At 43.2% G+C, this 20,107-nt stretch overlaps 1 protein-coding gene across 3 annotated transcripts in view; it reads right to left on the bottom strand.

Annotated features, from left to right (window-relative positions):
• The window catches only part of USP46 (ubiquitin specific peptidase 46), a 62,085-nt gene that overhangs the window by 27,322 nt on the left and 14,656 nt on the right, over positions 1-20,107 (bottom strand). For all 3 annotated transcript variants that reach the window (XM_045474081.1, XM_045474083.1, XM_045474082.1), the window contains exons 2-4: positions 10,305-10,385; positions 7,065-7,278; positions 5,391-5,620 (exon numbers count right to left, since the gene is read on the bottom strand). In XM_045474081.1, the coding sequence (XP_045330037.1) occupies positions 5,391-5,620; positions 7,065-7,278; positions 10,305-10,385 (525 nt within the window). The remainder of the gene's footprint in view (positions 1-5,390; positions 5,621-7,064; positions 7,279-10,304; positions 10,386-20,107) is intronic.

Below are 20,107 nucleotides of genomic sequence, written 5' to 3'. Positions count from 1 at the left end.
GCTTTTCTAACAATTAAAGCTTTCTAAAAATGGAATGCACTGCTGGGAAGATTGAGTTCCCCATCTCTGGACAGAGTCCAAGCAGATGCTGGTGACCAACTGGCTAGGATGTCACAGAAGGGACTCGGGCACTGGTAGGGAAGGATTAGATGACTCCCAGGATCCCATCCAGTTAAAGGACCTATGAAATGAAGGTGACCACCTAAGGAACTCCACAGAAAACTCCTGCCACAAATCGAATCCCTTTTTAAAAAACACAGGTTTTTCAGAGTGTGCCATCCTCCATGAAGATACACTCACACAAAAACAACACAAAACAAAACGATACACTCACACATTCACATTCACTTCCACCAAGTATAATGGTTGTATAATTAGAATCCCATTATCCCAAACAAATTTGGTCTCACCCCCAATTTTTTTTTAATTTGTTTTTTAATCTTTATTTACCTTTGAGAGAGAGAGAGAGAGACACAGTGCGAGCAGGGGAGGAACAGTGAAAGAGAGGGAGGCACAGAATCCAAAGCAGGCTCCAGGCTCTGAGCTGTCATCAGAGAGCCCGTCAAAGGGCTTGAAGCCACAAACCGTGAGATCATGACCTGAGCCAAAGTCAGACGCCCAACCGACTGAGCCACCCAGGCACCCATCACCCAAAAGTTCTGAAGGGTATCTTTGGGCATAGGCATCACATCTATGGTAACCCTTTAGGAAATAACAGGCTAAGTGATAGTTACTGCCATACAAATGTCTGAGAGTGCGGTGTTTGCATTTGTTGGGCTCAAATAACTGTTCACAGACAAAAAGAAAAAAAAAGAAACTACAAATGTGACTAAGCCTATTATCTGAGCCTTCCTGAAAACTCTCACTTAGTTTTCCACAAGATTGATTTAGTAACCGTGTTAATTTCAAAGATAACCAAAAGGACCAGACCAGCCACACCGTCTGCTGCAGGTTTCCTGGCTAAATGAAGACATGTGATGCCCCACTGTTCTGGTTCATGTAGCATAAGTTCGCAGAGTATCTGGTACTTCTCCTTCACAGCATTTTATAATCTTAATTGCAAAACTAATTATTTATTTTGTTATTAATGCCTGTCTTCCATGTTGAAAGTTCCAGAAAGGCAAGGCTCTCATTATATCCTCAATATCTGTGCCTTTGCATAGCAGATGTGAGGTGGGTTGGGGGGGAGGGGGGAGGGTAATAAAAGAGTATTCAGCTACATAGTCACTGTATTATCCAAAGTGAAGCCATCTAAGGATGGCTCTCTCAAAGGATAGTAGATATAGATATAGACAAGAATGTGGAGAAAGGAGAATGGTCATATACTGGATGTGTAAAATGGTACAACCATTTTGGGGATTTAACATTTTCTGATAAGCATACCATATGATTAATACATAGATATATACATACATATACGTGTGTGTGTGTGTGTGTGTGTGTGGAGGGAGAGAGAGGGGGGAGAGAGGGGGAGAGAGAGAGAGAGAGAGAGAAAGAGAGAAAGAGAAAGATTTATGTCCACTAGATTATATGTACTGTAAGGTTCACAGCAGCATTGCTCAGAGTTGCCCCAAATTGGAAACAACCAAATATCCACCAAGAGTGAAATGAATTAGTAAAGTGTGTGTGTGGTATATTCATACAATGGAATGAATACTATATGGTGATGAAAATGAATGAACTAAAGAATCCTGCAACAACACAAAAGAATCTTACCAGGGATACAACAAAGCAAAACCAAAAAACAGTACACAAAAGAATACATATTGTATGATTTCATTCATATCAAGATAAAAAAAAAACAAAAAAACAAAAAAACAAGCCAAATGGAATGATACATTTTAGGGATGCAAAAGTAAGTTGCAAGTTCTACCAAACACTCAAAGCACCCATAGACTGCTATAGGTTAGTAGGACAGTAACATGCAGGAGGCAAGAGAAAAGGCAGAAAATCCCAACAGGAAGTTACTGCAATTTAACTGAGACCGCCTACCAAGAGCTGAGGGGGCCTGAGCCAGGGTGCGATAGTGGGGGCTGAGAGAAGTAGAGGATTAAAAAGAGCAGTGCCTGGGTGGCTCAGCTGGTTGTATGTCTGACTTTGGCTCAGGTCATGATCTCACAGTTCGTGGGTTTGAGCCCTGAGTCGGGATCTGTGCTGACAGCTCAGAGCCTGGAGCCTGCTTCAGATTCTGTGTCTCCCTCTCTCTCTACCCATCCCCTGCTCATGCTCTGTCTCTCTCTCTCTCTCTCTCAAAAATAAATAAACATTTTGGGTCTCCTAGCTGGTCAGTCAGATGAGCATCTGACTTCGACTCAGGTCATGATCTCATGGTTCGTGAGTTCGAGCACCACACCGGGCTCTCCACTGTCAGCACAGAGCCCTGCTTCAGGTCCTCTGTCCCCCTGCCTCTCTGCACCCCACCCCCCGATGTCTCTCAAAAATAAACATTAAAAAATAATAAATAAATAAATAAATAAATAAATAAATAAATACATTTACTTACATAAATAAGATAAAATCAAAATTAAATAATAAAAATACAACGCTCTGTGCTGACAGTACAGAGCATGCTTGGGATTCTCTCTCTCCCCCTCTCTCTGCCCCTCCCCTGCTCACCCACTCTCTCTCTCTCAGAATAAACTTTAAAAAAAAAAAAAGAAAAAAAGAGATACAACAGACAGAACCTGATGACAGAACAGATACAAGAGGTAAGGTGGCAATGGTACCAAGGAATCCTCCCTTATTAAAAAGAGGGAAGAAGGAAAGAACAGACTATACATCTCCAGATTATAATATTTACAATATAGCTCTAATTTTGATGTTTAAAAGACATGAAGGTATTCTAAAAATACATTACCAAGAAGAATAAAAAACTGCAATGGATTAAAACACGTAAAATGCTAAAATTCATGAGGTCATCAGAAAACAGTAACACAAAATAAGGAAAAGGGGATGAAGTATGCCACAGGTTCCAGCCATGTTGGGAAAGTGGTAAAAAATTAAGGCAAAGATGTATATCATGGAGTCCAGAGTAACCTCTAAGAGAATTTAAACCTAACAATACAATAGATGCAGAAGGGGGGTTAGGTGGAGGAGAATCCATTGATATAAAAGAAGGAAGAAAAAGGAATATAAAATAGGAGGGTTAAATAAGAACAAAGAATAGGATGGTAGAAACACACTGCCATTTTCCCGTACCTGTTAACACCCCAGGATGCTTCCAGAATGTGGGAAATTCTACAAGACAAACCTGATTTCTTCAACAACTAAATTGCAAGGAAAGAAGGAAGGAAGGGGAACAGTGGGTGGTAATTTATAGATTGAGACACATACTGTTTAAATGCAGTGTGTGGACATTTGGATCCTGATGTGAATTAACCAACTGCTTAAAAAAAAAAAAAAGAAAGAAAAAAGAGACATAAACTGAGAAACTTAAACACTAAGTTAATAATGATTTAAAGGAATTCTTTTTAGGTGTGATAACAATATTGTACTTTTGTTTAAAATGTTTTTTCTTGGGGCGCCTGGGTGGCTCAGTCGGTTAAGCGTCCGACTTCGGCTCAGGTCACGATCTCGCGGTCCGTGAGTTCGAGCCCCGCGTCGGGTTCTGTGCTGACAGAGCCTGGAGCCTGCTTCCGATTCTGTGTCTCCCTCTCTCTCTGCCCCTCCCCCATTCATGCTGTGTCTCTCTCTGTCTCAAAAATAAAAAAATTAAAAAAAATATGTTAAAAAAAAATTTTTTTTAAAATAAAATGTTTTTTCTTACCTTCTAGAGATCTGTAATAAAGTAGTAAAGGAACTACAAAGGAAGTGATATGTTATCTGAGATTTGCTTTAAAATGACCAGTTTGGCAAGGGTCGGGGGGGGGGGGTGGGAAGTAGGGGAGGCATGAAACAAGAAATGATCAAGACAGGCCGACGTGTTAACAATCATAGTAATACTCATATGGGATTTACTCTACTATTCTACTTCCGTATTCATTTGGATTGCACTGGTATATAAAATATAAAGGGACAGAAGGAGAAAGGGAGGGAGGAAAGATCTCTAGATAGAAAAGTATGTGTAGAAAATGTTTTGGCAGGATGTATCTCAAAATGTTCAAGTGGTTCTCTCTGGGCAAATGTGATCACAATTTTTAGAAAATGTTACAAATTTATCATCTCTGGGTAGGGAGATCACTGGTAACTTTTAGTCTCTTTTCTCTTTTTGCTTAGCTATGCTTTCTAGTTGTTTCTACAATGAACAGATCAGAATGTTGATTCAAAAATTATTTAAAAGGACAGAAGAAAGACTGCCAAAAAAACCCAAAGAACCTCCCACTTAAATCCACATTTTTTAACCAATTCTGGGTCCTAGCCCCTTAGCAAAAACTAATGAGAGTGACTCTCTCTCTCCCCCCAGAAAAATGCACAATCCTACAGAATTTTTCATATGATGTGAAGAAACTCTGAGATTCCTAACGAACTCGGAGGCTTTCTACGTTGTTAGCAGTTATAGTAAATAATAACAGCTGACATTTATTGTATATTTGCTACATGCCAAGCACGGCCCTATGTGCTTTCCGACTGTTAACTCATTTCACCCTCCCACGCAACCCTATGACATAGCTGCTCTCATCGTCCCCAATTTACAGATGAGGAGAGTGAAGATAGACAGGCTGAATAATACGCCCAGGGTCCCATAACTAAGGAATGGCAGAACCAGCATACAAACTCAGCAGCCCGGCTCTAGAGCTGAGCTTTTCACTTCCCAATTATGAGACCATTCATAGAGTTAAGTCAAATATACCAAGCAAATGTGACGTCCTGAGTCGCACTCCGGAGACCATGATTCAAATTCAACTAACAGTAAGTGCCCACCATGTGCCAGACTCCTCCAGACAGATGAACCCACCCAGCCCTTGCAACAGTGCTGTGAGGGACCCGCCCCAAAGACACCCAGCTAACTGCAGCAGGATCAGAAGCCGAGTCCGACTTCCAACTTCAAGTTCACCATCCCATAGCTGATTCCTTTCAAGTTGGAGGGATGGTCTGTTCTAAGCCTCACATGACCTCCGCATGAGCAAAATCTTTTCAAGGTAACTGGTGGAGATCTAGTTTAACCCTTAATTTGCATCCTTAATTTGTTCAATATGTGCACCCTTAATCTGCCCATGATCCAAAGACATCCAAGTTTTGAGATTTTCCCGCATCAGTCTACTTTAGCCACAGCTGAGACATCTTGGATGGAGACACGCTTCCACAAGTTTGCTCATATACAGAAATAGAACTGTCTGCATATCCTGAAGACAAGTGCCAGGTGCTTGCACTCACAGACAATGCACTCACACACACCACGGCCTGTACAAATACGCCCAAGCGAATTACATGAAAGCCCTCATAATGCTCACAGTTTCACAGTTTAAGCATCGAGTTTCATTGGTGAGCGTTCCCTGAAAAATCTCATGGACCCAGGTGAGTTCTGGTTTATTATTCTCTGCAGGTTCATTCATGTTGCCATTTTTTAATTTTCCATTTTGTTTCTCCTGTTTCTTCTCTTCCTGCAGGATGTCCGCAATAGTGTTTAGCAAATAATTTAGAAACTCGTGAGCATCCTGCTGCATGTAGTTATCAAAGAGATCTGGAAAAGAGAAGGTCATCGTTTCAGTGTCTGGTTCTTGAAAAGCAAACACGGTGCTCCATTTTACACACCACGCTTCAGTTTCTATATTGAAATGTCCAGTGGACAGGTATCACATATATTCATCTCTATTTTCCAACTTTAATGGGTACATTTTAAAAGAATTTTGTTCATTTTTCTCACCACCCACCAAGAACTAAATTTCCCATGTCTCCTAAAAGTCATCATGTATATAAAAAGCTACCAAAATTTTTATTTGTTCTACAAAAAAAAAAAAAAAACCCAAGAAATTATTTGATAAGTTCCCTGATAAAATATCAATATTTAATATGATGTGACCACCAATGATCAATTATTCATTTTGCAATTTATCTAGAGCAAAAGGGGTCTCTTCCCAAAGATCATATTAAGCCCTGGACCAGACTGGAAGCAGCTTAAACGAAACACATATGGGAGATGAGGGATATATGTGTCTATCTGATAGTGTTCTGAAACCAAACACGAGTGATTCCAGAAGCCTACTGCTGTTCCCTGCCGTAGGGACAATCAAGAGACGAATGCAGCTGTGAAACTTCGTTATTAATCACGTTCGCGACAAGACTCGGGGGCGCTCTGCCTCCTGCTCACATTATTTTTATTCTGGCACGTATAAACTACAACAACGTTAAGAGACAGCAATCAAATTAAATGAGACTTTATAAAACAAACATCTGATTAACTGTGCAAGTCTGTTGGAGTAAGGCTGAAATCTAGGATAAACACAAGTTGCCATACCAACTATTTCTAGTCATAGAAATTACCAATGCAAATCTTCTGGAATAACCTAGTCCCCACCACCACTCCCCCACCCCCCAAAAAAAACCAAAAAAAAAAAAAAAAAAAAAAAACCCAAAAAACAAAACAAAACAAAAAAAATCAGAAGAAAAAAAAAAATCAGGTGACAGCGGGCATTTTTATAGTATAAAGATATCAACTTAATATCCTTCAATTGTCTCAGGCATAAAAATCAGAGGTATTATTTTTAAAAGAGCAGAGTCTCCAATTAGAGAATATACATTTATTTTAATCACTTACGACAACTTTATAAGAGTACCATTTTATTCAATTACTGCATCAACTTATTTATTCCAATCCGTGTACTGGCCTAGAAGGCTGCCTTGGGCAAGTTTTCTCTTACATGGGTCCTATCCAGAAAAAAGCCCCTCCCGATGCACGGCAAATAAAAAGACCATTCCAAAACGAAATGATAAATCCGAATTTGTAAGCATATTTTTTATCCAGTCTTATTTTACGTATACGTGGTGGAAAAGGAGAATTATATCTGCCTTTATGAGTAGTTGGCCAGACCATTTTCCCATGAAAAAAAGCAAGAGGGGAGGTACATTTTGAGGATACACAGAACTATGAATACTCCTTTTTTCGGACCTTCAAACACATTACTCACCATTCTCTTTTCTCAGCCTCGAAATGAACTTCTTTGGTGGGATCACGCCAACCTTCTTCTTCTGCGTGGCAATGCTGTGGAAAAGGTCTGCCAGGCACGTCAGTAAGTTTTCCTTCTTTTTTTGCTGGGCCTTGTATGCCAACACATTCTCCCGGAACGGCCGACAGAAGTATAATGCCTGAAGCACGGAGTTACAGTAGCACGTGTTTCCGAACTGACAAAGGACAACAGGGATGGTTCAAGTTCATGGTCTGGAGACGTGCCACCTCCGGTGGGAAGAGGGAGAAGCCCACCCTCCGGGAGCCAGCCCAGATTTCCCAGTATCGGAGGCCTGCTCGCCATGTTAGAAAACCAGCAAACCACTCTAAACACACACCAGTGACTATCTGAGCAACAGGGAAACGAATACAGGTTTATATCAGCCTGGTGCCTCTCTAGCCCATGAAAGTCCCTAAAATAGATAAGAAGCTCTCAGCCTTAATTTAAAAAAAAAACAAAAAATCTAAGGAGAGCTTCTAGTACTTAAAAAGAAAAGAAGAAAACTCGACATAATATGGTGACGAAGGAAAGCAGCTGGCTAAATAAGAGAGGCCATGTTGTAGGGGGGTGCCTGGGTGGCTCAGTCAGTAGAGCGACCAGCCTCGGCTCAGGTCATAATCTCATGGTTCGTATGTTCGAGCCCTGCATCAGGCGCTGGGCTAACAGCTCAGATCCTGGAGCCTGCTCCGGATTCTGTGTCTCCCTCTCTTGCTACCCGTACCCCACTCACACTTGTATGTCTCTCTCTCTCTCTCTCTCTCCAAATAAATATTGAAAAGTAACAATAATTAAATAAATAAGAGAGGCCACATTACGACATATCTAAACTCCTATGGTGGAAAATAAAAATCCAAATCAGAAAGAATCCAAGAAAAAGAACCAGTTGGTCAGCTGAAGCAGCCTCATCTACATGGGGACTTGTTTTAGTCTCACTCTTCCAAGATTCTGGCGCCCCTGCGCATTGCTTCAGACCCCATGTCCTCACTTACTCCAGAGCAATGGGACAAAGAGGTGCCTCCCTAGGTCATCCCACCAGCTTCTTCCCTTCCAACTCCTGAGTCACCCTCAGTCTTTTTTCTGCCATGATGGTAAGTGTCCCAACACAACGGCACTCAGTTCCTGGTCTCCCACAATCACATTAGGACTCACACCCTAATATTCTGTTCCTCTCAAAAACCACGGATACTCAGATTATGATTAAAGAAGGAAAAAGTCATCATCTCAGTGGTTTTCAACAGACTGTGACACCAACTCTGTGGAACAACACAGCCCAGACTATCACTTTAGGAATCTTCGCAGCGAGGAAAATATAAAGGGAAAAATCTAAAGAAACCACAAGATTAATAACATAGATTTCAAAATCCTTTGTAAGATTAAAATAGAACATGAACATCTTCTCAAGATTGGTTGTTGGCTTGTGTGTCATTTTCCCAAGGGTGAGACAGATGCTCCGCCATACTTAATGTGACATTTCTACGTATGCTAAGAGAGAACATTTCCTATTTTTACATATTTTAATCTACTTTGACATAATTATGTAATAGGAGACAAACCTCTTTTTAAAGAGAAGCTGGAACTTTCATGAATTACCATTTGAAGTGAACATAAATGAAGCTATTAATAAATGTAATCTCACAATGCTTCCACAAACTAGGAAATGGACTTAATTCTTTTTTTCCTCGTTTGTATTTTCCCTAGCTAGGGCAGAATTTTCCACAACTTGAACAACTATCTTCATAGAGCTCGGCACAGGCCTGTGCGTAATGGCTAAAAAAACTGTATTAAAAATTAGAAGTCCAGGGGCGCCTGGGTGGCTCAGTCAGTTGAGTGACCAACTTCGGCTCAGGTCATGATCTCACGGCTCGTGGGTTTGGGCCCCGCGTCGGGCTCTGTGCTGCCAACTCAGTGTCTGGAGCCTACTTCAGATTCTGTGTCTCCCTCTCTCTCTGCCCCTCCCCTGCTCACGCCCTATCTCTCTCTGTCTCTCAAAAAGAAATAAATGTTAAAAAAAAACCATTTTAAATTGGAAGTCCGTATTTCGCCAACAGAATGCCCTATATTCTAGTACTTTAGCCTTCCTTCTTCCACCCTTTTCTCTTTGACTCAGTGGATCCGCCTTTGCCTAGACACCCTTTAGTAATGCTCGGCCCCGATGCAGCGGATGACTCCGGGAAGGAAAAGGAATTAACGTTTACGGAGCGTCCACAATGTGCCTCAGCCTTGTGTCAGGGTCTTCGGTAGGAGCTCGCTCACTGACCCTTCATTATAACCCAAGAGAAAGATATCGTTATGGTGTCCGATTTACAGACGGAGAAATGGAGGCTCAACGAGGCCCAGTGACTTGCTCTAGATCACACAGCTAGTGAGCAGCGCAGGCAGAATTCGGGGCTCTATGACTTCAAAGCCAATGTTCTTTCCATTATGCCACAAGGGGCATTTGTTCACTGAGGATACTTCTAGCTTCCCCAGTGGAAATTACTAGCTGTTACACCTGGGTACTGACAGATTCTGCTCAGAGCGGTTGTACCAGAAAACCAGGTGCTTGTGAGGTGCTTATGAGGTGGAAAACCTTTACCCCAGAGGGAACGGATCAGGTGAGGAAGAAAGCTCACAAGGGTATTGGGTAACATCGCCTAACGACTTAGTCATAACTAACTCATCAAGGAAGCAGAGCCTAAGTGTGGTCACATGCAAGGCAGCATTGCTGAGCACAGATAAGACGAGGCCCAGGAACTGGGAGATAAATTGGTCCCAGTCTTCCCCCCCCAATCCACCCACCCCAGTACCAGCATCAAGTTTGATTGTTAAACAGTTCCTGGTGATGAGCTGGTAACACTTTTAAAACTCTGTACTCATGCATACTGAAACAGAGACTGGCCAAAGACCAGCTCACCCACATGACACAAGCAGATTTGGCCATAAAGGCTAATAAAATTATTCCAAAAGTTACAAAGGAAATCTCATGAGCACCGGGGAAAAAAGTGAGAATGTGACCCAACAATGCAGTAATTAAACCCTTTTTTCTGGGACAACTGACACTTTGAAAAACTGAACTAAATTTCTCCTCCCCAACACCTGCCATTTCTAGGAACTAAAGCACATGAACAATTATTTAAAAATTGGTAATAAGAGAAACTGCCATGGAGTTGCTTCAAGTACTCTAAAACATTTGATAAAAATAAGACATCTTTATATACTTACATTGACCAATCCAAAATAGTGTTCATTGATTGGAAACTGCTCTGGACCAATGTCTTTTTCCAGAGCAGAGGCATTGGTGCCCTGAAAGAGAAAAATAACAAAGTTTCTATTGTACATAAAATGGACAATAGACTCTTAAGAGAGTCCACTATTGAGATCAGCATCTCTCTCGCCCTCGTGGTGGTTAGTGCTGTTTGTGCTGGGAAAAAAAAGTGTCAGAAGTAAGTCGGTAAATGAATTAATAATGTCAGCCTTATTCTTCTCTTCATCCAATGTAATCATCCCTTCAAACCCATTCTACCTGACTTCGATGATCTTCTATTAGTAAAGTTGGTTTGAGATAGGCAAATAAGCAAATTATCATTAAGAGCTTGTGAATAAAACACTGTAAGCCCAGCAGCTTTTATAATACCTGGTGGTGTAGAGAATCATGTCACCACTCTCAAAGTCAACGTCTTCATTCTGATAACGATTTACTGCACGCCCACTATGTGCCAGGTACTATTCCAGGCAGTGACAATGTAACAGTGAACAAAACAGACAAGGAAGCCCACACTCACGGAGCTCACATTTTAGTGAAGACAGCCAGAAGAAAAAGCAAATACAATGGACAGTATACAGGAAGGTGGTAAGCACAGTGATGAACAACAAATCAGGAAATGAGGGTGTGGACCTCAGGGAGGAGAGAAAGGAAGGCGGGGGGCGGGGGGGTGGGGGGGAGTGTACATAGTTGAAGCTTTAAATGTGGCGCTCAGAGAAATGCCTTAACTGGGAAAGTGAAATGTCCAAGGAATACTGTGAATAATGGAACGATATCCTTTAAAACCCTTCCCAAATGCATCAGATTGGTAAGCCATGTGAACCCAAGTTGAAAGCTCCAACGTGATGATGAGAAGTTACTGGGTACTCCTATTAAGTGCCAGGGACTGCACTATTCATTCTCACAACAATCCTAGAGGGAAGTACTATTACAACGCCTACTTAACGGACAGGAGCATGAAGTTTACAGTGATTAAAAATCTGCCCAAGAACCACAGGCAGTAAGTGGCAGAGCTAGGACTTGAACCCAGGAGTCAGGCTTGGGAGCCCCTGAGCTTAACCAAATGCTATGCAGGGCAATCGAACGCACCGCTAAGGGCAAAGTGGCCACTAGCGACACGACACCCATTTCTCCCGGAAGGCCCAGACGAGCCCGCTGCAATTAGGAAAAGTGACCGAAGTCCAGTCCAACAAGGTAAGCCGTTTGGGGTGCGAGGATCAGGCTCCACATATACCTGTGGCTCTATCATCATTCTATAGCCTTCTTTCGTTCTCAGGCTATCAGAGAAGGACTCCGTTCAGAGAATCTCAAACATCTGGGAGACAGGAAGAGACACCGTTGTGTTTTCTAAAAAAAATGAATCTGCTGCTAATATCTATTCTTGATCCATATAATTGGCATCTCCTGTCATGGGAAGAAATGGCCAAAAGGTGGACTGAGAACCAGACAAAATGGTCACTTGTCAGCAACAAAATGTTAAATGTAAAATAACCCAATTTTCAGCAAACAGGACTGCAGCAGAAATGGCCAATTCTATTCCCTTATCATAACATCCTGTTTTCATGTGTTTTCTAGGTCCATTATACAGCCCACCAATCTAAATTCCCTTTCCTGTCAGCTGAGACTTTGAGCTCAGTGGTCATTTGTGCATATTTGATAGTTTCACTGTCTTCTCGTGCGCGCGCGTGTGCGGTTTTCATCACCTTTCACAATAAGCGACGCCATATACAAGGCTGAGTCTTTTCAACAGCAGTTACAATATTACAGCAGGATTTTACGGTATAGACAAAAACCACTAACATTTTTCAAAAAAGCCACATCCCAATCATAAATCAATATAAATAATGCATAGTAAATACACCCACGGCCATATCTGAAGCAACATTAGAATATATGGCTTAGAGCCCAGGAGGAATTTCAGATATAAAAGTATAGCGCATGGAGACAGAGCTCATTAAATCTCTCTTTATGAGGTAGCCATATATTCAAGTGAATCCATGAGTTTCGCTATTTAGGAATTCTTGGATCGAGTCTGCTTTTCTCTACCTAACTTAATATTTTCCCACTGGAGGGAGAGTTGGGGAGGTGATTACCCAAATGGAGGGCAATGTTTAAGAGGAATAACCTGTGCTAAACACCTGCCCTCCTGAGGTCCACACCTCCCAGGTCTGTGCAAGGCCCTTCCCATCTCCTTTTCTCGGCTGACCTCCATTCACGGCCGACCTCACCCTCCCCTCTGCCTCCTGCTGTCATCTGGGGTCATCTCAATACCCACGTGGAGGAGCATTCCCACAGCCTGCTCTCTCGGTAACTGGATGTCCTCTTTGCCAGCTGGCTTTTATTCCACTCCACGCCAGCTCCTCTGGACCTGGTCACCACCCTACAATCGATCCAGGCTCCGCTCTGCCTGCCAGCTTCCTTAAGCATCCCGGCACCATGGCTACACTCACCTCACCTGATCCTGTCACGCCTCTTCTTTCTTACTCAGCGTAGAGCCCAGGGAGCGTGACTTCAATTGCTCTTAAAAACCCTGTCCTCTGGTCACACCACCTGGCAAAAAACTAAGCCAGCAGGAGCCAAATGGTCCACCATCTTTGAACCTACACCCGTAGAGACGTGCAATGCTAATGGAAGAAGTCCCACAACGATGCCGGCTGGACTCACTTGAACTCACCAAGCAGGCCCTGAACATGTCCTGCCTCCAGTAATGTCTCTTCAGTGCACTCATTCTCTCCGCAGTGACTGTTTCCAACTTTCCTGGAGCTCCTCAAATCTTCAACATCCCCTAGTTCCCCTCTGCCCCACTCACTGGCTTCCTACTCAACAGGGGAACATTTTTTTTAATTGGATTAAATTAAACCAGCAGAGAGGAACTCTCATTCCCAAACCTTCAAACCTACATGCCTCCCTCTGTTAATGACGGACACGTCTCTCGTCCAAGCCGGTCTCTCCTCCACAGTTAGATCCTTCCTGTCAGAATTTAACATGCCTACTGCAGGGCCCTGTAGAGGGTGTTATCATGATGTGATTTCTGCCCAGTGCTGCAAATGTCAACGTGAAGAATTTAGCATGCCTAACTGCCTCCCCCACTAAAAATGCACACGTGCACACTCTCCCACACATCTCCCCAGTGACCTCCCCCTCGTCACTGTCCCATGAGAGCTCAACTTCTTTGAAGAACTCTATTCTGAAACATCTACAGATGAGTCAGATAACTTCTAAGATTTATTTTAAATAACCAGTGGTGAGGTGGGGAGAAGTGAGGACACGCTGTGTTGTTGAAGCTGAGTGCTGGGTACGTGGGGCTCGTTATACTATTCTGTTTATACGTTAACATATATGTGTACTGGCAGAGTAATGGTCCCCCAAAGATGTCTATGTCCTAATCCCCAGAACTTGTGAATACATTACCTTACATGGCTAAGGAAAATTCAGCTTGTAGATGGGATTAATTTGCTTATGAGTTGACCTTAAAATAGGAGGACTGTCCCAGATTATCTTGGCGGGCCCAATGTTATCACAAGCCTCCTTAAAAGTGGGAAACACGCAGACCGACAGATCAGAGTGACGCCATGTGCGAAGGACTCAACTGGCCCTTGCTAGTACTGAAGACGAAGGAAGGGGACCAGGAGCCAAGGAGCACACGCAACCTCCAGAAGCTGGAAGAGGCAAGAAACAGTCTCTGCTGGAACCTCCAGGAAGAACTCAAACTCATACATCCTATATGTTAGCTCCAGGAGGCCAATTTCAGGTCTTTGACCTCCGGAACTATAAGACAAGAAATTTGTGTTGTTTAAGGCACTAAGTCAATCCTAATTTCTTATAGCAGCAATAGGAAGCTAATACAATTTTGGGAAGTTTTCCATAATACTCTTTAAGATTCTTCTGTTTCTTCACCTCCACATTTCTTCATCTGGATTCTATCTCCACTTCACCCCTGATGAGCTCGAAACATTGCCAACTACAGAGGGCGCTTTTAGCTACCCTGGGCTTTCTACAAGCACTGAGGCCCTCTTCCCTCTTCTCCATGCCTCTCTGTAGGGTCCAGGCAATAACCACTCATGTGGCATCAATCAGCAGCTACCATTTCCAATTTCATCTTCATTCCAGAAAACTTCTGAGCTCATTCAGACTGGATGAACATTGACATTTCCACTGGTTTGTCTCATAGGCCCTCAAAATCAATCTACTCCAAATTAGAGCATTCCCTTCTCCTTCCCCCCAATTCCAACCCTTTCCTGGTATTTCCCCACAAATGACAATGCTGCCACCTTCTTGGCTGACGCTAGGTCTAGCCTGGGGGTCTTGCCCGACCCACCCACTACCATGTCTGTGGTTTCAATCTCTCAGAGCCATCCGCTTCTCCTTCATCTTCTGCCACGAGCAAGGCAAGGCCCCCAGCATCTCCCACCTGAATTACGACAGCCTCCTATGGGGCCTCCAACACCCTCCATACCCACCTCTAACCCCACTGTCATCATGGCAGCACAAGTGTTCTTTGTAAATACAAAGCTACTCTAAAACCCTCCAGTGACTTCCCCTGCTGTCTCCAGCGTCACCTCTCACCACCCACTCCCTTGTACACTTGGCTGTCACAACAGCCTTTCGTTCCATTCCTCATACAGATCAGGACACCTCAAATTCCATCCCACTCACCACCTGAAGGTTCTTCCTCAGCTTCTTCACCTGGCTGTACCCCATCATCCTTCTCAGGGCATTCTTCACTGACTACCCCCAGGCTCTGGTAGTCCCTGTGACAGAAAGAGTAATGGCCCCTCCACACCCTAATCCCTGGAATCTGTGAACCTGTTACCTTACATGGCAAAAGGGACTGTGCAGGTACAGTTCATTTAAGGATCTTGAGATGGGGACATCACACTGGATTATCTGGGTGGGCCCAGTGTAACCACAAGGGAGGGTCCTCAGGAGAGGGAGGTGAGAGGCAAGAGTCAGTGAGAAGACATGACAACAGAAGCAGAGTTCCGAGAGTTCCTGGGCGACGGAATGTAGGCAGCCTCTAGAAACTGGAAAAGGCAAGGAAACGCATTCTCTCCTAGAGCCTCTAGAAGGTGTGGGGCTAGCCGGAACCTTGACTTTAGGATTTTTGACCTCTGGAGCTTCAAATGAAGCTCTGAAGTCTGTGGTAATTTTTTACAGCAGCAACAGGAAACTTCACCCACACAACCTCCACCCCCCACCCGGGGACCCTGTATGGTATCCGTGCCTACTACAAGGGGACTTGGCAGGTGTGAGCGGCCATGACCAGCTAACATCAGAAATGGAAAATGGGTGCCTGGGTGGCTCAGTCGTTTGAGCGTCTGACTTCGGCTCAGGCCATGATCTCACGGCTTGTGAGTTCAAGCCCTGCATCAGGCCGTCTGCTGTCAGTGCAGAGGCTACTTTGGATCCTCTGTCCCCTTCTCTCCCTCTGTCCCTCCTCTGCTCGGTCTCTCTCTCTCTCTCTTCCTCTCTCTCAAAAATAAATAAACATTAAAAAACAAGAAACAAAAAAAGGACTGGAAAATGGATATCAGGGGGAACAACCAATGTTGTTCCCAGAGGGCCCTCAGTCAATGTCTCAGAGGGCCCTCAGAGCAAGGTTTGCGACAGAAAAGGTTAGAAACAGCTTGAACTGGTTAAAAAGTTATAGTGATCCATACAATGGAATACCATGCAGCTATTTAAAGAAGTAAAGTTGCCATACAAGTCCCGCTATGAAAATCTGTCCAAGATAGAGCAGTAAGTAGAAACGTGCTGGCGAGTGACAATGTGCAGGATGACGCTGGAGATGCCACTCAATTTAATCAACGGACACCGAGCCCTGCTTTGTGCCCAGCACTTGTATCTGAGGCACACAGCACACGCAGACCAGGCCTGTGTTTAATGCCGACATTTTTTTGTTGTTGTTGTTAATGAGAGAGAGGGGCAGAGAACACGTGTGCGTGCCTGAGCGAGGGAGGCACAGAGAGGATCCGAAGCAGGCTCGCGGTGTCAGTGCAGAGCCCGACGTGAAGCTCAAACCCACAAACTGAGAGATCATGTCCCGATTTGACCTGATTTGATTTCACGATCATGAAATCAAAAGTCAGATGCTCAACCAAGCCACCCAGGCGCCCCTCCGTGCCTACATTCTAATGGAAACCCCTTGAAGAATACTTGGGAAATTATGAACACTAGTCACCAGGGTCTAGGAGCAGGGCTGGGAACTGAGGAGGCCACCAAGGGGCTTTTCGTGTTCTCTTCCCAACTATTCACCCTTTTTACACTGGGCATTGTTATTTTTGTCATTAAAGAAAGTTAATGGGGGCGCCTGGGTGGCTCAGTCGGTTAAGTGTCCGACTTAGGCTCAGGTCATGATCTCATGGTTTGTGAGTTCAAGCCCCACATCAGGCTCTGTGCTGACAGCTCAGAGCCTGGAGCCTGCTTCAGATTCTGTGTCTCCTTCTCTCTCTGACCCTCCCCCACTCACACTCTGTCTCTTTCTCTCAAAAAATAAACATTGAAAAAAAATTATAAAAAAAAAAAAAAAGTTAATGAAAATTAGCAAACTAATATCCTGCAGACCAGTTATCTCGAGCCCACAGCACACAATTCAGACTGTATTTGGCCATTTTTTCCTCCCAGTGTGAATTTGCCTTTGGTTTTGGTCACTCTTCTCTCTTGGCCTTGGTTTCCTGGCTGGGGAGGGTGTGGGTGGGGGAGGAGCTGGAATCGGGCCAACCCACTACTCAGGGTAACAGGGAGAATCAAGCAAAACTGGGAATGTCATCAGCACCATGCAAATTGCAAGGTACACTACAAATCCCAGCGCCTACACTCCCACTGCTAGCACCCAGCCCACAGGCACAAAAGGCAAGTGGGAGGCACTGAGAATAATTACTCCATGACCAGATGCTGAACAAAAGAACTTATCAATGGTGGTAAATCACAGGGTCTGGAGGTATAGAAACATAAAGATCTTATTTCCATCAGTAAAAAATTTGGTAACCTTTGAGAAACAATGCACCACACTTTATTAAAAATAGAATCTGAGCTGGGACAAGTTCCAACAAGAAGACTGTAATGTTAGCTCTTCAGAGCACTTCTGAGAGCAATCCTGTGCCTGCCGAGGGGGGGCTACAGAACCACCAAACAAACAAGCACCGCCACCGGGAAGGATGAATCGTAAATGCATAGATGCATATAGAAAGGCATCTCTTTTTAAAGTGATTTTAAAGGCAGTTTATAAGGAAAGCATATTAGGATTTCTTCCAGTGGGGGACAAAAAGGAGACAGAATCTTGCTCAGGAGGATGGTGTAATCAGAACAGCAGCACCGCAAGGTCTATAAAAGCTAATGAGAATATTGCCAGACTCTGGGAGCATCTGAACAAAAGCCACAGAGACCAGGAAGAGCCCTTGGAGATCATCTAGACCCATTTCACAGATGAAAAAACTCAAGGCCCAGAGAAGTAAGCCTACTTGGCCAAGATAACCCCAGGACAGCCCATTTGTCAGCATCCTAGGTTAGGCAACCTCTCTTTCAAGTTTTTACAAAGTAAAGAAGGGCCACACACAAAAAAGGCCAAAGAGAACATGTAAAAATCTCCAAGTACACACAGAATAAGTCATCAGTTATAAACCCGGAATTAAAGTATGTGACAGGAGGGGCTCCTGGGTGGCTCAGTCGGTTAAGCACCCGACTTGGCTCAGGTCGTGATCTCCCAGTTTGTGAGTTCGAGCCCTGTGTCGGGCTCTATGCTGACAGCTCAGAGCCTGGAGCCTGCTTCGGATTCTGTCTCCCTCTCTCTGTCCCTCCCCCAGCTGTGCTCTGTCTCTCTCTGTCTCTCAATAATAAGTAAACGTTAAAAAATTTTTAAAAATAAAATAAAATATGTGACAGAAGAAGATAATGTTGTTGCCAAAGACATACTTTTAGGTCTATGTTCAAAAGGCTATTCTACTTATCACGTAAGTTTTCCAAGTACAAAAGTACATAAAGAACTAGATTTCAAAAAAACTAGGTTTCCCTGACTTCTGTTGATTAAAGTCACTCCTACAGCCTTACACAGAGGGTGAAACAAAAATGAAGTGATACAGCCCAAGATCTCAGGATGAGTCAGGAGCCACTTGCCAGAATTCAAGGATGGTTAAAGGAGGAAGAGGGCCACTGGTTCCCCAGCTGTAACCAGTAATAATAACAACGGATAACACAAATCATCCTCCCTACTGCAGTCACTGCTCCAAGGACCTGATGTGTATTTTATTCATTTTACTCCTCTAATCCTCTAAATTTAACTGCATGAGGTTAATGCCACGATTGTTCCCATTTTAAAGAGAAGAAAACTGGGACCCAGAGAAGGTAAGTAACTTGATCCAAGTTCACACAGCCAAGGAACAAAACTGGGTTTAACTCACACCAGTATGCTCCTAACCACTGCACCGCAATGACTCTCATGCAGGCAGAGTCCCCTCGGAATCCCAGAATGGCAGAAAGAGAAAACTTGACGGGGTCACAAAGTTGTACAGACAAACCCATAACTCCGAGGCACCCCTTCAAATAGTCCACAGTGAGCAACATACTTTTCCGTAAAATCTCTATGGAATACTGTTAAGATGCTACAGCCTGTCTAAAGGAAATGTACAGGGGCGCCTGGGTGGCTCAGTCGGTTAAGCGTCCGACTTCGGCTCAGGTCATGATCTCCTGCTCTGTGAGTTCCAGCCCCATGTCGGGCTCTGTGCTGACAGCTCAGAGCCTGGAGCCTGCTTCAGATTCTGTGTCTCCCTCTCTCTCTGGCCCTCCCCCGTTCATGCTCTCTCTCTGTCTCAAAAATAAATAAACGTTAAAAAAAAAAAAATTAAAGGAAATGTACAATTGAGGTTGGAAATTGGGAAAAACTCAGGATGTAGTCAATAAGAAAACAGATTTTTTTTTTCCCAAAATGGTTTTAAGGTCTGTGAATCTTTAGCCAAATAGGAAAAGAAGAGAATCTTAAGTTTAACCAGGCAAAAAGAGAAAAACAACATCAAAAAGTAAAAATGAGTTCTAAGGGGTAAAACGTTTTGTACCTAATAATGAAATAATGTGCAATCTTACTACTCTAACTTCTGAATTTTTAGATACTGACAATATAATGAAAACACCTGCATAGAGAAAATAACCTACCAGAAGAATGCATAACAAAATGTGTTTGTTTATATATACATATATATCTTTTATATGTGTATATATACCTTATATACATATATATACATATATACCTTGTATATATACCTTATATATATCTCTTATATATGTGTATATACACACACACACACCTTTTTTTTTTTTTAGAGTTTTTTAAAGTAATCTCTACACCCAATGTAGGGCTCAAACTCACAAGCCTGAGATCAAGAGTCACATGCTCCACCTGCCCCAAAATGTGTTAATATATTAATACAGTTCATCTCTCAGTGTTAAGATTATAACAGGAGTTAGGGAGGTGGGAAGGGGAAGACAACTGGCATGAATTATATTTCAGGGGAAATTTCCCATTTCTGTTTAAATTTTTTTTTTAATGTTTACCTGTTTTTGAGAAAGAGACAGAGCATGAGTGGGGGAGGGGCAGACAGAGAGAGAGACACAGAATCCAAAGCAGGCTCCAGGCTCTGAGCTGTCAGCACAGAGCCCGATATAGAGTTCAAACTCACAAATCATGAGATCGTGACCTGAGCCAAAGTCAGACACCCATTTCTGTTTTAATTCAAAGAAAACTTCAAAATATCCAATGTGCTCCAAAAGACAG

This window comes from Leopardus geoffroyi, chromosome B1, assembly GCF_018350155.1.
Source record: "Leopardus geoffroyi isolate Oge1 chromosome B1, O.geoffroyi_Oge1_pat1.0, whole genome shotgun sequence".
NCBI classification, from domain to species: Eukaryota; Metazoa; Chordata; class Mammalia; order Carnivora; family Felidae; genus Leopardus; species Leopardus geoffroyi.
This window is presented reverse-complemented; position numbering and strand designations above follow the sequence as displayed.